This window comes from Belonocnema kinseyi, chromosome 4, assembly GCF_010883055.1.
Source record: "Belonocnema kinseyi isolate 2016_QV_RU_SX_M_011 chromosome 4, B_treatae_v1, whole genome shotgun sequence".
Classification (NCBI taxonomy): domain Eukaryota; kingdom Metazoa; phylum Arthropoda; class Insecta; order Hymenoptera; family Cynipidae; genus Belonocnema; species Belonocnema kinseyi.
The window spans coordinates 57,156,466-57,174,370 of NC_046660.1; the positions used below are offsets into that span (position 1 = coordinate 57,156,466).

A 17,905-nucleotide genomic window follows, 5' to 3' on the forward strand; every position below is an offset into this window, starting at 1 on the left:
TGATATAATAATTCGATAATTAATGTGGATTTACTTGACTTTGAATTCCCACGCCCATCATGCTTACCCCCACTATACTCACGCCCACTATTCTCACGCCCATCATGCTCACGCCCTTCATGTTCATGCCCATTGTGCCCACGCTCATTATGCTCACGCCTATCACGGCCACGCCCCTCATACCCACGCCCATAATACCCATTTCCATGCTACTCGAAAAACAAATTTTCGTATTGGTCACGTTTCCACATTTTTCATGATAACTCGAGGATCAGTAAATATTTTTTTATGCTTTTGGACTTATTTTAAAAAGGGGATTACAAGCTTGAATTTACCAAATTTTCAATTATTTTTTTATTTACTTCCTCAAACGTTCCCTATTTATTTTAAATACTTGATATAAGGCTCGTTTGACTCAATAAGCCTTCTAAGGGATTTGTCAAAATTATTCTAAAGAATTTTGCAATTTTGATCAATAGTAGTACCAATAGTACTTTAAAAAAAAATAGCAAGCAAAGTTGAAACTAGTTCTAAAAATACTAATGTAACTGAAATACGAGGCAATTAAGATAGCAAAAAACCACAATACTTTTCGAGTGTCGGCATCGTAAAGCGTATGAACATTGTATTAATCAGATACATCTTTGAGTTTGCCTTGGTATTAAGATACGCTCGCGAATGTGCCCGACTTGAGCCGGCTAGATTTACGAGATTCAATGTAATCTGCTTCGGGTTCATGTATGTAAATTATTATTTATGTACTCCAGGTAATAATCAACCAGTTCTCCTAGAGCAAGGTTGCGAGGCTGAGAAATCTCACAAAGACCTTGTCGCCTTTAGCAGTTTATTTTAATTCGATGACCCTTATTTATGTAACATCTCAATTCAGACTAAATAGCGCCTGTGCAGGATTCAGATTCTAACGGAATGAAAAATACTGCTTTTTAATCCGGATGAATCCGTGATATCTGATCAGAATGAATCCGAATCATCAGCAAAATTTAAACTTTTAAACCAAAAACGAATCGGATATCTACCAAAACATTTTTTTTCAAAGTACTTACTTTTTATAGTACGGTATGAACTTGCCTAACTGGGTGACTCTTCAAGGGTAACACTTCTAGGGTAACAATTCCAGGGTAATGCTTCTTCTTCTTCTTCTTTTCTACCTCTCCTTCGCTTTTCCCACTTGATTAAATCTTTCCCTCCCTGTCTATCTCTCCTTCGCTTCTTCCACTTCTCTCACACTCACCCCTCTCTCGACACCCCCCTCTCTCTCGCTCGATCTCCTGGTTCCCATCCTTCGCTCTCACACTCTCGATAAAACTCCGAGAGTATTAACAGAGTATAGCGGCATGCGCTCATATAGCAGTGTATAGCGGCTTGTGATCATATAGCAGTGTGTGGCCGCATGCGCTCTTATGGAAGGTCGTTGTTCGTATACTTGTGTGGATTGATTTACAATTTTGTGTCTGATTACTCAAGTCTTATGTAATTTAAAGTGCATGTCAACTATATTTTATGTAAAAAGAGTTCAAAGAAAAAAGACTTGAATTTACATCATATGAAATTATCACTTCTGACGGACGTTCCACGACTCTTCCCCTTCTTTTTTAATACTGTTTTTTATTCAGACTGAAACTTTTATGATGAAGACTTATTCCAGTTGAATCCAGATCAAATCGATCAATAAATTTCCGGTGCTAGGAAACGTTTTTGTTCAAACTTTAAGGAATTGTTTGCAAATTGAAATAAATTCAAATGCCCTAATCTTAAAATTGACCTACACTAGTTTCCCCTCATAAAAATTTAGCTTTTAACCACATTTTAACTATTTCAGCTTAAAATTTATCATTTTTCATGGAAAATTTAAATATTCCATTCTTCTAACTTGTTGAAAACCTACTGTATTTTTTTGGTTGGAGATGCATTTTGCATCATATACCATATATAATAAGATGCATAATTTTAGTGACAGATTCATCTCTTTTTTTGAAAATTTAACTCTTTTTTTTAAATTCGTTTTTTTTATACCAAATTAATATTTTCAATTGAAAATTTATCTTTTGCATTTTTGGTACTAAATTAATGTTTTTTAATTGAAAATTCATCTATTTGATTGAATATTCATTTTTTCCGATAAAAAATTAATCATCATGAATAAAAATGTATATTTTGTTAAAATTTTAACTATTTAGTTAAAAATTAATGTACCTTGTTGAAAAAAAAAAAATTTTATCAAAAATTATCCTTTTTGTGGCACATTCTTTTTAATTTTTTTTTAATGAAAATGTTTTTGATTCGAAATTTAAATCTTCCTTCTTTAACAGATGAAATATTATAATCAGGTTAAAAGTTCATTTTGTTGCTAAAGATTCATAATATATATGATAATAGTTTTTTTTTAAGTAAGCTTTTTGGTGAACAAATCACCAATTTAGTTGAAAGTTCATGAATTTGTCTGAAAATTCGTCATTTTCGGAGGAAAATTAATTTTCTTTGTAAAAAACTGATGATTTTGTTTGAAAATATCACAAGTTATCAAGAAATTATCTACTTAAAAATTAATTCTTTCAACTGTAAATTAAACTAAAACATTTCTGGTAAAAATTTATCTTTTTTTGTTGAAAATTTATGTATTTTGTGGAAATTCATTTTTTTAACTTTAGGATTCTTGCTTAAAAAGTTATCTTTTCATTAGAAACTGAATTATTCTATTGAAAATTAAATTTGTTTGGTGAAAAATTCATGCATTTTTTTTTAATTGATCTTTTTTGGTAGTAAATTATTAATTGATAAATATTGTTAAAAATTCGTGTTTATTGGTCGAAAATTAATTCTCTTGCTTGAAAACTCATGTTTTTGGTTTAAAATTGATTTTTATTTTAGTTTTAAAATATTTTGTTGAAAGTTTAACTTTTTGGTTAAAATAAAACAAGTTTGTTCATAATATATATTTTTTTGGTAAATATTTAGATTTTTTAAAATTATCCGTTTCAAATTTCTGGATTTATTATTTTTTTTTTTTTAATTCAACTACTTCGGTAGCAAATTCAAACATTTAGTGGACAATTAAATTTTTTGGTTGAAAATTCATATATTTGTTTGAAAATTCGTCTGCAATAGCAGAAAATTAATCTTATTGAATGAAAATATTTTTTTCACAATTCAATTACTTGGTGGAAAATTAAAATACATTGTTCAAATCTTAATAAAAAAATTTTCCTTGGTTGGAGATGCTTCATTTTATCTGAACATTCATCTCTTTACTTGAATATTAAACTATTTTTTTGTTAAGTCCTTCTTGTCTTTTGGTACAAAATTAATTTTTTTATTTGGAAATTTAAGATTCATTTTCTTGAATAAAATTGTATATTTTAGTTAAAACATTGTTCGGATGAAGATAATCTAGCTTGTTGAAAATTGAACAATTGTGTTAAACATGATCCCTTTAGTTGATACGTCAACTGTATTGTTAAAAATTCCTCTTATTGAGTTAAATAAAAATGTTTCGGCTTCAAAATTTTAGAATTCTTTTTTGTTTAAAACATAAACTATTACAATTTTGATAAAAAGTCATTATTTATCTGGCTTAAGATTTATAATCTTAGTTGAAAATTTATTTTTAACTTAAAATTAAATTATATAATTTAAATATTCAGTTTTAGTTAAACAATCATGTCTATAGTTAAAAATTCAACCACTGTTTCTTTTATCGAAATTTTTTCAACTAAAATATTTTTCAGTTAAAAACCAAACTATTTGGTTGAAAATCCATCTTTTTAGTTAAAAATTCAACTACTTCGTTGAATATTCATTCTTTTTTTTAATCGGTATTTTTGGTGGAAAATTAAACCCTTCTATGGTTGGCAATTTAACTGTAGTCAAATCTAAATTAAGTATCTGTTTTGAGGTTCTCGGTTGCCATAAATCCAGAATCTTAGAACTACTATCTTTCATTTATGTATCTTATTATGTTTTGTCACGCCTGAGTGAACACCGCAAAACCTGCGCAGCACCTCGCACGCTTTCCCGCGGCGCGTGAGACACTAAATTCTCGGAGACACTAAATCCAGAATCACTAAATCCAGATTAGACTGTTTTTAGTGAAATTTTATATATTTTCTTGAAAATTAATCTGTTGGACCGCATTTTTAGAAGGGGTTTCTTCCACAGGAGGGAAGGAATTTCGCAGGCTATTTACGCCAAGTTTAAATAAATTTGTTAGTCATGAGAGTCTGAGAAATTACTAATAAAATTCTCTTTTTCTTAATTTCAGTTGGTTGGCTTGAAAAACGTTAGTAGCAGCGGAGATCTCTGGCCACTGGAGAGGCCAGAGGGAATGCCAGCAATACAGTCACTCGAAGTAATGTGTGGGAAGGACCACATGGATGTACATCTTTCATTTTCACAACCCTTCGAAGGAATTGTCTCCTCCAAAGGTCAACATGCGGATCCCCGTTGCGTCTACGTTCCACCATCAACGGGTCAAAATTTTTTTTCCTTTCGGATAGCATACGCAAGGTAATTTTTAAAATAATTTTAGTTAATTTTCTTTTAGAAGATCTTTTCTGTCCAAACCCCCCCCCCCCCTTATAAACTTCTTTTTAGTGCCACCAACAAAATTTTACTAAGATTTTGAAAACTTAGGGAAAGAACCTACAGATCAATTCTCTTAATAAAAGAAACTTTGAATCTAAATTAAATTAGTTTTAGAAAAATAAAAATGGTTGATAACAAAAATATTTAATCTTAAAAACTTAAATTTTCATTGCTTTATGCCCTAAAATTCTGCTTAGTTTAAAACTCTTTGTGTAGTCTCGATTTAAGGGCCTTAAAACGACGGGGGTTTTATCCAAATCCATAATACGTCTGCAAAAATGCATTTTTTAATATACTATTTTAAACACATAATCTGAAGGCAAATTTACTCTAAGTACCATAGCGGTCTTTCCAAAAAAATTTATTCGTGCAGGTTTTTTTGTAATTGGAAATTGAACGTTTTTTCTTGCGCTTGTAAAATGCAACGCGACAGCTAATACTGTATGCCGGGTTGCAGTCACCTGATCCAGTTTACACATTTCATGTAATTTAATTTTACTAATAATTTTATATGATATAATGATAAAAATCAATAATAATAACATTTAATAATAATTTTTCAACAAAATATATAATATCCTCCTTTTTGTCGTTAAGGAAGTTATTTTTTTCTTACCATTCAACCACTCCGACTCAAAATTTAATGCAGTGTTTACAATAATAAATTATTAAATAATAATTTAAAAAAGTAAATATTTATTGAATATTTCCAAAACCTTTCTGAAGAACGTAGGTACTTTTATTCAAGGAAAAATGTCCAAAATAAAAAGGGTGATTTGGAAAAAAAAGAAAATCCAACTATTTTTGCTTCAAAGTTAATTGTTTATTTCTTTTGTTTCAAAAGTCTTCTATTATATTTTTTGTTGAAAATTCTTCTATTTTGTAGAAAATATATCTTTTCTGTTTCCGAATTTAAGAATATTTTTCTTTCTTGAATGGAAAATCTTTTTTTGATCGAGAAATTAACTATTTAGTAAAAATTTAGTCTTGGTTCAAAATTCCACTCCTCTAATAATAAGTTCATCTTTTCCGGTTAAAAATTCAGAAATTTGGTTGAATTTTCTCTTCTCTCTTAAGAGAAAAATCTTTTTTGGTAAGAAATTCATCTTATCTTGTAAAAATTGATCTGTTTGTGTTGAACATTCTACTATTTTGTTGGAAATGCATCCTCTTTGGTTGAAAAATCAACTATTCGTTGTTAATAATTTATTTTCTTTGAATGAAAATTTATTGTTTCAGTAGAAAATAAATTTTTTCACTTATAAATGTAACATTTTTAATAAGATTTTATTCTTTCCTGACTGAAAAATCTTTCTGGTCGAAAATTCAGCTCTTTTGTTGAAACATTATTAATTTTGCAAATGATTCATCATTTAGAAAATTTCAATTTAATTATTTAATTAAAAATTAAACTATTTTGTCAAAAGTTTATTTTTTGATAGAAGATCCATTAATCCAGTTGAAAATTCATCTTTATGGTAAAAAATCCCACTCTTTTGTTGAATTTTCTTTCAGGGGTTTAGAATTGATCGTTTTTGGTTTTCACTTTAACTGTTCGGTTGAATTTCGATTTACCTTGATAACAAGTAATTTTTTTCTTGAAGATTTATAATTTTGGTTAAAAATTCATTTACTTGCTTAGAAATTTAATATGTTAGTTGATAATTGAAATATTTGGTCAAACATTCGTTTACTTGATTGGAAATTAGTTTTTGATCTGAATGTTTCACTGTTACATTTTTGGTTAAAATTTATCATTTCTAATTGAAAAATAAACCGTTTAGTTGAAAATCCATGTACTTTGTTGAAGTAAAGAAAATTTTCGGTCTAGTTCAATTCAAGAGGCAGAAAAATAGTTTCTGTTAGATGAAAACTAGACTTATAAACTCAACATTTAATGATTCCATTTGTGTAAAAAATCAATCTTTTTATTTTTTTGTTTCCCAATTGATTTATTTATTTGAAGATTCAAATATTGTATTAAAAATTCGTCTTTCCTCATTGAAATTAATTGATTCATAACTTGTTTTTATTTTCGTTGAAAATTATTTTTTTTCCACTGAAAATTTAACCATTTTATTTTTAGTTAAAAACCTATATTTTTTATTTGAACATTTAACAATTTGGTTCCAAAATCATCTTTTTATGTTGAAAATGTAGCTATTTAAAAAAAAAGAAAAGTGTTTTGTTCAGAGCTTAATTATTATATATTTTTTAAACTTGTCTTTTGTTCCGAAAATTCAAATTTCTTGTTTTAAAATTCATCCCTTATGTTTGTAAATAAAATTTGTTGGTAAAAATTAAACAGTTTTCGTTAAAACTTCAGCTGGCCTGGCGTAAGATTTAATTATTTAGTTGAAAATTTAACTTTTCTGTTAAAAAAGAATCTTTATACTTAAGTCCAAATTCAACTCTTTTGTTGAAGATTTTTCCGTTTGGATAGAAAATTTATATTTTTGGATAGAAAATCTTCTGGTTGGAAAGAAATCTTTTTTGTTTAAAAATTCATCTTTCTCGGTGAAAAATTAAACTCCCTTGTAAAATATTTTCCTTTTTGACTTAAAAATTCAACAAATTGGATAAAAACTTAAATTTGGTTTTAAATAAAAAATGTTTTAAGAAAATGGTCTCCTCTACTTTAAAATTCAACTTCTGGCATTGAAGATTTAACGGTCATCTAAAAAATTAATTTTTTTTCATTAAAGTTTAACTGGTCAGATGAAAACGTAACCATTAATTTTTTTTTGTTGATTAAATTGTTCTTCAATATCTTTTAGCCAAAGAAGAATCACCTGGTAAGCATTTCGGGTTCATTTGAGGATTAAACAACTTTTTTGAAAATTCGTCTTTTTAGTTCAAATATCGACTATTACATTATTCGTTGAAAATTAATATTTTTTCTTTGAAAATTCAACTAGTTGGTTGAAAGTTGAACATTTTTGTTACAAATTTAATTTTTCATTGATGATTCATTGTTATAGTTGAAAATCCCATTATTTTTTTTTTTTGAAAAGTTGATCATTTTGTAAAAAATTGAATTTCGTCGCTATTGAATTATCTTTTTTCTTCTAAAAATTAGCCGCTTTGTTCGAAATTCGTCTTTTCCCAGCTAAAAATTTCCGTGCAGGAACCGCAGAGGATCCTGGACATGTTCCTTTACATGAAGCTGCACATGATACCTGTGAAAGTGATCTTGACGGATCCTGTACAGAAATTTTATGAATGAAACTTCACATGATCCTGCAAAGGAATGCCCATTCGTGTTTCTGTAGAGGAACCCGCTCCTCAATTTACTTGGCAAAGGAACCTTTACAATGTACAGGAACGTATACAGGAACCCATACTCGATCATTCGAAAGGTTCGTAAGTCATTGCAGGCTCCATTGCAGGATCGTGTACAGCTTCCTTCGCCAAATTCCTGCACATGAACCGTTAACTCACCTGTGAAGGTCTATGTGCAGAAACCGTTAAGATTAGCTGTGCAGGATCGTGTGCAGGAACCGCTCAGGTTATCTGTAGTGGTTCGTGTGGAGGAACCGTCAAGATTACCTGTTTTTGTTCCTGTGCAGGAACCCTTAAGATAACTTGGGCAGGTTTGTGTGCAGGAACCGCCAAGATTACCTGTGAAGCTCTTTCTACAGAATTACGTCCAGCAACATGTCCAGAATCCTCCGAATTTCCTCTAGAAGAATACTGAGCTGGCATGTTCTTCTTCACTCCCTTTATACATGTCACTTAAAAATTCCAATTTTTACTATAAAAATATGAAAACTCGAACTTTACTTAGATCTCTAAACGCGGAACAATTCAGAGTGAAGGGAAACACTTTATAAACAATCAAACCTATTTATCGGATTGTTGATCTTCATCAGAATCAGAAATGCTTGAATCAAGAGCGATCTTATCGAGGTTCATTAGGCGCTGGATGGAGTGATCTCATTAATTTAATTAATTAAACTAATACAATTCATTCATTCAATTCAATTCTCCTATTACTCCTAAGTGCGCTAAGCACCTTTCCTCTGGATTCGCAATCAGGGTCGTAACATTTAGCACGCGCATCGATTAATGAAAGTGTGTTCCAGTTCTAATTATCAACTCGAGCGTCGCAACAGTTAGGCACAGGATCGTAAAATCTAATCTCGGTCATCACTATCCTTATCAAATCAATTTGACCCCAGTGGCTAGAGTTAACTTTCAATATTCAACAGAATCCAATCAGCAATTAGGATGATAATCACATGAAAGTTATCTATCAATAATTCCTGATCGAATGAAACTCCTCATTTCACCAGGAGTTGGTAGAATTAATCTCTCAGAAAAGACCAATTAAAAGATGATTCTGATAATTCAGTTTGTTCTTAATCAGATTTATTTGTCTGTTGGTTTATATTTATTGCGGGAAGGTAATCTGTAGAGGCTAACTTTTAATCTTTTGTGTTACAGGTGTGGTACGAAACCGGATATGCATGGCCAGTTTTATGAGAATACTGTAGTAGTCCAATACGATAAGGATCTACTTGAGGTTTGGGATGAAGCAAAAAGGTTGCGATGTGAATGGTTCAACGACTACGAAAAAACGGCATCGAAACCACCAATGGTCATTGCAGACCTTGACGTCATACAGCTTGATTTTAGAGGTAAGAACAACAAGTTTAGAGTTATTTCAAGGTTATTATAGGTCAGGGAATTCTGGGCAATCAGGGAATTACAAACGAGAAATACCTAAAAGAATCAGAGAATTTTCTAGAGAGTCAAATCAAAGTTTATACAGTTCTGGAGGAATTTGTTCAGTGACAAGACTACTTCCTCTATTCCACTTATTTCCATTTTGTTTTCTGTTTTTTAAGAATTCCTCTTTTTCCCCTATTTTCAAGAGACTTCTGATTTTCTCTCTTGAATTCAAACTGATGTAATAGAAATCTATAAGAAAATGCAACTACAGTGAAACTATTTTATAGCGCCGATTTTGGGGCTGACCTTGAGTGTGAATTAACCTACGGCGCGGCATCAATTCTCGGAATGGCTATAGAAGGGAGGTCTATTGAAGTGTTTCACTGTATTTGTGGTTGCAAGGTTAATCTTTTTAATTAAAAAGTCCGTATTTGGTTCTGAATGTTCCTTCTTCTTTAATTAAACATTCGAATATTTTGTTTAAAATTTAATTATTTCGTTAAAAATTCGACTGTTTTAATTTTTAGTCATCTTCTTTGGTCGAAAATTGAAATACTTGGTTTAAAGTTGAACTCTTTGTTAAAAATTAATTTTATTCTCTAAACATGTAACTATCTTAATAAAAATTAATTTTCGATTAAAAAATACTTTATATAACTGAAAATTTAACAATTTCATTTTTGGTTGTAAATAGAATTTTTTTATGTGAATATTGTATAATTGAATTTTTATGCGAAATTCATATTTTTTTGGTTGAATATTTGACTACTGGGTTGAAAGTTGAATCACTTATTCAAAATTTTTTGCATTGGTTAAAGATTTAAATATTTGATTGAAAAGTAAATTTTTTATTAGAAAAATCTACTATTGAATTTTTCATTAAAAACGCATGTTTTTGTAACTAATATTTAACTTCTTGGTTGAAGGTTGAATACATTTTTAACAAATTTATTTGATGGTTGCAGATTTAACGATTTAGATAAAAATTCGTTAAAATTTTTTTATTAAATTAATTTTTTATTATATTCTAATATTTTTAGTATTATTTTTAGTGTTACTTTTTCAGTATTTTTTAAATATTCTGTTTTTAATTATATAATAATCTTCTTCAGTTTGCTTTCTTTAGAAATTCAACTGTTTTGTAGATAACTCTCTTAAGCCTAAACAATTCAGGAAAATTTGTTTTTTTTATTTTTTGACTGCAAAATTTATTTGGGATGAAATTTAAAATCTTTTATAGAAACTTTGTCTTCTTAGTGTATAAATTTATTTCTTTGGTTGCAAAATTAACTTTTTTCTTCAGATTCTTTTTTTATTTTTTGAAAATTTCCCTTTTTAATCCAAAATATTAATTATTATTAGAAAATGTATCTTTTTTAGTTTAAAATTTATTTATATTGTTGTCAATTTGTCTCTTTTGGTGCACCATTTATTTTCTTGATCGAGAATTGAATATCTAGGTGGATAGTTAAATTATTTTGTTCAAAATGTACCTTATTCGTCAAACATTTGTTTATTTAGTTAATTTTTTTAAATTACGTTTTATGCCTCAATCTTTAACTATTTAATTTTTTGTTGCATTTTTTTCAATTGACCTTGGTTAAAACTTGCTGTTTAAAAATTCGACTGTTTTGTAGCGAATTCGTCTTTTTCGATTAAAATTTAATAATTTCATTATTTTTTGTTATTAACAAAATTTCCCTCTTTGGTTAAAAACTTAACTGTTTGATCAAAAACTGTCCTTTTTGGTTGAAAATGTTTCCTTCTTATTGAAGAAATAAATTATGTGGGTTAAAATTTATCTTCCTGTGTCGTAGATTGAAAAATTTTATTTAAAATTTATTTTTATGGTTCAAAATTAATATTTTTGTGTTGTATATTCAATTGTTTTCCAGAGAATTCACCTCTTTGATTTGAAAATTCAACAATTTGAATGACAGTTTTTCTCTTTTTTGACTGAATAATCTTTCATGATTGAAAAAATTCCTTTCTTGTTTTAACAATTAATCTCTTTTGGAACCATTTTTTTCTTTTGGTTAAGCTTTTTTTGTTGAAAATTCATCTTTTTTAGTTCAGGATTCAAATTCCTTGTTAAAAATTTACATTTTTTAAGTAAATTAATTGTCTTTATTTATAATAAAAATATTTTTTTGGTGTGTATATGAACTTTTACATATTTCATTAAGAATTTTTCTTTTTTTGGTTAAATTCGACTTTTTTTTATTCAAAATTAAACATCCTTCTCCGTTTGAAATATCCACTATTATCTTTATTATTGAAAATTTAAATACTTGGTGTACAAAGGATCTTCTTTGTTACCCATTTTTTTCTTTTGTTTTGAAGAATCAAAGTTTTAGTTGAGATTTCTATTTTCTTTTATAAATAAATTTTATTTTTTGGAAACTATACTGTTTTCAAGGAATTTTATCATTATTTTAAATATTTGATGATTAGTTTTCATCCTTTTAAATTGGAAATTAAATTTTCTTCTGAAAAATCCCTCTTTTTGGGCTGAACTATTCGGATGAGAAAGCAAAGATTTTTTATTGTAAATTCAACTGTTTGGTTGATAATAAAATTGATTAAGAATTCATCTCTACTGATTAAAAATGTGTCTGTGTCATTTGAAAATGAATCCATTTTATTAGAAATGTCATCTTTTTTGGTTAAAAATAAAATTTCTTGCTCACGAAATTATCTATTTCGTTCAAGGATATTAATTATTCTTTAAATTCGTCTTTTTTGTTTGAAATACCAATTATTACATTTTTTGTTAAAAAGTAATATATTTTTACTAAAAGCTCAACTGCCTGGTTAAAAGTTTAAAATCTTTGGTGAGAATTAACTTTTAATTAAAGATTCATTATTCTTGTTGAAAATTCAACAATTTTGCCTGAAATATTAAAATTATATTTTAATATTAAAATATTATCATTTTGTTAAAAATGCAACGACTTCGTTAATAAATCCCCTTTTTTCGTAGAAAAATGAACTGCTTTAATGAAAATTTTTATTCGTCGATTAGGAATTTACCTTTTTTAGATTGAAAATTCATCTTCGTTGGTAAAAAAAAGGTTCTTGGTGGAAATTTTCTTTTTCTTTGTTAGAAATTCAACAGTTTTGTAAACAATTTGTCATTTTTATTTAAGGATCTGACTATTTGATTTAAAATGCAACCCTTTTCTAATTAGACTTAAATCATTTTTGTTTAAAAATTCATCTGTGAAGGTTCAAAATTCAAAAATTCTTTTAAAAATTCGTCTCTTCAGCTTGCAAGTTCAAATAATAGTTCTTCATCCAACTGTTGTTTCTAAATAATTTTTTTGTTCGTTGAAAACTCAACTATTTTTTTCTCGAATGCAATATATTTCTACTTGAAATCTTAGCTGTTTCATATTGAATTGGATATGATACCTATACTTTAATAATTTATTCCAGTATTTCCATTTTGTATTGTATTTACGGAATTTCTAAAAAAAAAGTAGAAAAAAAATCGAAGTAAAATTCTTCTGTGACGATCTGTGACGAAAAAGTGAGGAGTGAAAAGTCTTCAAAGTAGTGTGACGAAGTTTTTTCATTTCCCCTATGATTATAGGGTCAGGAAATGGTCTTTAAATTTAAAACTATACTATTTTAAAAAGATATCAAATACAATTTTTTTAAATTAAAGTGAAACCTTTCAATAGCCCTCCCTTTTATAGCCTTTCCGAGAATTGACTCGGCACCGCAGGTAGGTGTAACAGTAGTTGCGCGGGGTGCGCGGAGTCTGTGGCCGTCACTCAAGCGAGCACTCAGGCATGAACAAACAAAAGCGGAGCGGGCTATAATGAGTTTGTCCCACCCACCTTCAGCCCCAAAATCGGTGCTATAGAAGAGTTTTACTGTATTAGTAAAATTCAGAAAGAGGAAGTTCCAGATAATTTAAGTAGGACGTTACCCTTGGATAGCTTTGATAAAAAATCGGAACAAAGCGCAAATTCTGCGGTCTGGCCACAAGGACTATTTGAAGTGAAGAATTCTACGTTACTGTAAGAGTGTAAGGTAGAAAAAAGCTGAGCATCTGAACCCGTGCAACTGTAGTCGACCGCAAAAGAGAACCGCGGTTAGGCCATTTCATTTCCATTTATGCGATAAATAACAGCCTCCAACATTCTGGTTCATTTACAAAAAGAAGAAAAGGAATGTGTGGTCATACTGCTAACATCTCTCTTTGTGGTTTTGCATCTAGAAACAATGTGTCTTGATTTACTTACAGCAGACTTCAGCTTTATACTATTTCCCCTCGATCAAAGAGGAAAATAATTCAACAATTCCATTTTTATAAAAATAACATTTTTAGTTAAAAACTAAAATTTTGGACAGAATTCACTGATAGTAATTTTTTTTGTCTACTGGTTTGAAATCAGTATTTTTTAATATTGATTTTCATTTCTAAGTTGTGAAAAAATGACTGGCTTCACTGGGATTCGAAGCTAAGTATTTGCGATTGCCATTATGATTCTCGTTCCCACTAAGCTACTGACAGATGAGATACAAATTATGCATTATGTCATGGTGTGGGTTTTAAAATGATAATTATCGTAAATATGTTGATGTTAAATGTTTTTTGTCTACTGGTACAAAATGAATATTTTTTTTAATATTGATTCTCATTTCCAAGCTCTGAAAAAGTGTCTTTCAGGTACCGCTGGGAATCGAACCCAGGTATTTCAGATTGCCAATCTGATGCTTTGACCCACTAAGCTATGGAAGGAAGAGATTGAAATAAAAATTATTTTTTATTATGGTTTTTGACCAGATAAATATCCTAAAGATTTTGATGTTAATTATTTTCTGTCTACTGGTCGGAAATCAATATTCTTAATCTTGTTTATCATTCTAAAGTTGTCAAAAATCACTTTCTTTTTTTCCTGGGATTCGAACCCAAGCATTTCAGATTACCGTTCTGAAGCTCTTTCTTTCTAAGCTGCTTAGAGGCGAGATCAAAATTATACATAATTTTATGTTATGGTTTTTGACCAGATAAATGTCGTAACTATGTTGATGTTTATTGTTTTCTATCTACTGGTCTGAAATCAATACTTTTTTATTATTGATTTTCATTTCTAAGTAGTAAAAATGAGTGTCTACCTCCGCTGGGATCCGAACACGGGTATTTCATATTGCTAGATGGATGCTCCTTCCCATTAAGCTACTGACATATGAGATAAACATTCAACATTATTCTGTGTTCTAGTGTTTGACCAGATAAATATCCTAAATATGCTGATGTTAATAGCTTTCTATCTACTAGTCTGAAATCAATATTTTTTTAATATTTATTTTCCTTCCAAAGTTATTCAAAAATGACTAAAGCTCTGCTGGGATTGGAACTCAGGTATTTTAGATTGCCGGTCAAATACTCTTTCCCACTAAGCTACTAAAAAATAAAATAAAAATTATCCATCATATTATCTTATGTTTTTTGACCAGATAAATATCGTAAATATGTTGAAGACAATTGTTTTCTGTCTAATGATGTTAAACCAATCATTTTTTAATATTGATTTTCATTTCTAAGTTGTGAAAAAATGAATTTCTAGCTCCACTGGGATCCAAACCTAGGTATTTCAGATTATTAGTCGGATGCTCTTTCCCACTAAGCTACTGGCATATGAGATAAAAATTAAACATTATTCTGTGTTCGTTTTTTGACCAGATAAATATCCCAAATATGCTGATGTTAATAGTTTTCTGTCTACTAGTCTGAAATCAATATTTTTGAATATTTATTTTCATTCCATGATTATGGAAGAATGACTCTAGCTCTGCTAGGATTGGAACTCAGGTATTTCAGATTGCCGGTCAGATGCTCTTTCCCATTAAGCTACTAAAAGATGAGATACAAATTATACATAATTTTATGTTGTCTTTTAGCCAGATAAATATCGTAAATATGTTGAAGACAATTGTTTTCTGTCTAATGATCTGAAATCAATAATTTTATAATATTGATTTTCATTTCTGAGTTGTGAAAAAATGAATTTCTAGCTCCACTGGGATCCAAACCTAGGTATTTCAGATTGCCGGTCTGGTGCTCTTTCCAACTAAGCTATTAACAAATGAGATAAAAAATCAACATTATTTTGTGTTATGGTTTTTGACCATACAAATATCGTAACTATTTTGATGTTAATTGTTTTCTGTCTTCTGGTCTGAAATCAATATTTGTTTATTATTATTTGTTTTTTCTGAGTTGTGAAAAAATCACTCTCTAGCAGACAATAAAAATTAACATCAACATATTTGGGATATTTATCTAGTCAAAAAACATAACATCAGAAAATGTATTTTGTGTTGAATTATTTAATTGAAATTGAATTTTTATTTAGAATTCATCATTTTAGTTGGAAATTCATCTCTTTAATGTAAAATTTCGTCTGCAATCTACTATAATATTTTTAGTTGAAAATATATTCCGTTAGTTAAAAACTATCTGGTTTTGTTGAAAATTGATCTTTTTCAATTAAAAATCAAAATGATTGATGGATAATTGAATTTCTTTTTTAAAAATTCATGTTTATGTACAAGATTCATCTATGGTTGAGATTGAAATTATTACATTTTTATAAAATGAATCATCTTGGTTGAAAATAATCTTTTCGGTTATATAGTGTTTTTTTTTAAATCGCATTGTTTTAGGATTTATTATTTTAGTTGGAAATTAATCTCTTTGTTTGAAAATTGAACTATTTTCTTAAAAATTCATTTAAAAATTTTTTGTTTAAAACATTTTTAAGAGGAGTTTGGAATAATACTACTAATATCTTTTTGGCTTAGTACAACTGAATATCAGTCATCTTTTTCTTTAAATTCAACTATTCGGTTGAAGATTGAACTATTTTTTGGAACAATTACCTTTTCTCGATATCAATTGAGTCCTTCTTGGTTGAAAATTCATCTTTTTTTATTTAAAATTAATCTCTTTGTTGAAATAAATATATCGTTAACAGTTCCACTATTTTGTAAAAAAATTCGTCACGTTTGCTTAAAAGTTCAACTATTTGGATGTAATTTCAACTGTTTATTTAAAAATGCATATTTTTGTTACAAATTCGAAAACCCAGGTGCAAATATAAAACTCTACTAATTTGTGGAAAATTTAAATATTGATTTAGAAAATTTGTCACTTTTGCTTGAAAGGTCCAATATTTTGTTGTAGATATAACTGTTTGATTGAAAATAATTATCTTTTTCTCATACCACTATTTGATTATAAATTAATTTTGTCATCATTTGAAAATTCGATTAATTGTTTAAATAATTAAGTGTTCTTTTAGGAAACTCGCCAGTTTTGCATCAAATTTCAAATAACAGTTATTAAAATAACTGTTTTGTTAAAAATGATTAATTGTTTTTTATAAAGTATTTTGTTAAAAATTAACTTTTTTGTTAGGAAGTCACATTTTGTCAAAAAATCAATTATATTGTTAAACATTTTTTTCACGAAGCTGCGTTTATTGTTAGTCATTTTTCTTGGTTACAAATTTAACTATTTGGTTGAAAATTTTACTCTTTTGTGGAAAATTGGTCTCTTTTACATGATAATTGAATTGTTCGGTTGAAATCTATCTTTCTCATTTGAAGATTAGCTTTTTTTTTGTTAAATGTTCATCTTTTTGAGTTTATTCTTTTCATATGTTTTCTAAAATATCTTACTTTTGCCTTGAAAAATAAACTATTTTGTAGACAATTATTTATATTTTTTTTACAAAGTCATATTATTTTTTATTAAATGAAAATGTTTTTGGTTTGAGTTTAAAATTTTTTGTTAAAAATTTCGACTATTTGGTCAAAAATTATTTATTTTATTTTACAGACAAGTACAATTATTTGTTTGCCGATTCAACTATTTGGTTAAAAGTCAATTACATGTTTTTCTAAATTCAACTTTTGGGTTGAATTTGGATTTTATTGTTTTATTGAAAATTTATTCATTTTTTTTTAAATTCAACAATTTGATTAAAATTTTAATTTTTTTTTTTGAAATTTCACTATTTTTAGAAAAATCATTTTTTACGTGATAACTTTTTCGATGAACATTCAGTTTCTTTCAGAAAATTCATCTTTTTGGATTCACATTTCATCTTTTACTGAAAAATTAACTTTTTTGCTGTTGAAATTGAACTTCCTCTGATGAAGATTCATCTAATTTAATTATTTAAATTTAATTATTTTTTTATTTATTTTATTTTTAATTATTTGGTTAGAAATTAAAACTTTCGTTAAAAATTTATTTTATTTTATTTTGAATTCTACTGTTTGGTTGAAAACTTATCTTTATCAGCTGAAAATAAACTTTTTTATTAAAAAATTATGTTTTTGCCTTGAAATGAAAGTTTTGTCTACAAAATTATACTTTTTAGTTCAAAAATCCAACTTTTTTGTAAAAATTCTTTCTGGGTTGAAAATTCAACTTATTTTCTGAAACTGTAATCTGTTTTAACTCGAAATAATAGCAATATAGTAGCAACAATAATTATGTTCTAAAGAATTTATTCAGTAAATACCAAAGTCAAAAGATTGTCTATGGAACCCAATAAGATGTCAGATAAAGATCGAAAATAAAAGATGGAATATATTTCCCGGA

At 28.0% G+C, this 17,905-nt stretch overlaps 1 protein-coding gene across 1 annotated transcript in view; it reads left to right on the forward strand.

Annotated features, from left to right (window-relative positions):
• Positions 1–17,905, forward strand: part of LOC117171459 — a 190,082-nt gene that overhangs the window by 143,479 nt on the left and 28,698 nt on the right. Inside the window, exons 3-4 of the mRNA XM_033358799.1 lie at positions 4,280–4,524; positions 9,049–9,242. Of these exons, the coding sequence (XP_033214690.1) occupies positions 4,280–4,524; positions 9,049–9,242 (439 nt within the window). The remainder of the gene's footprint in view (positions 1–4,279; positions 4,525–9,048; positions 9,243–17,905) is intronic.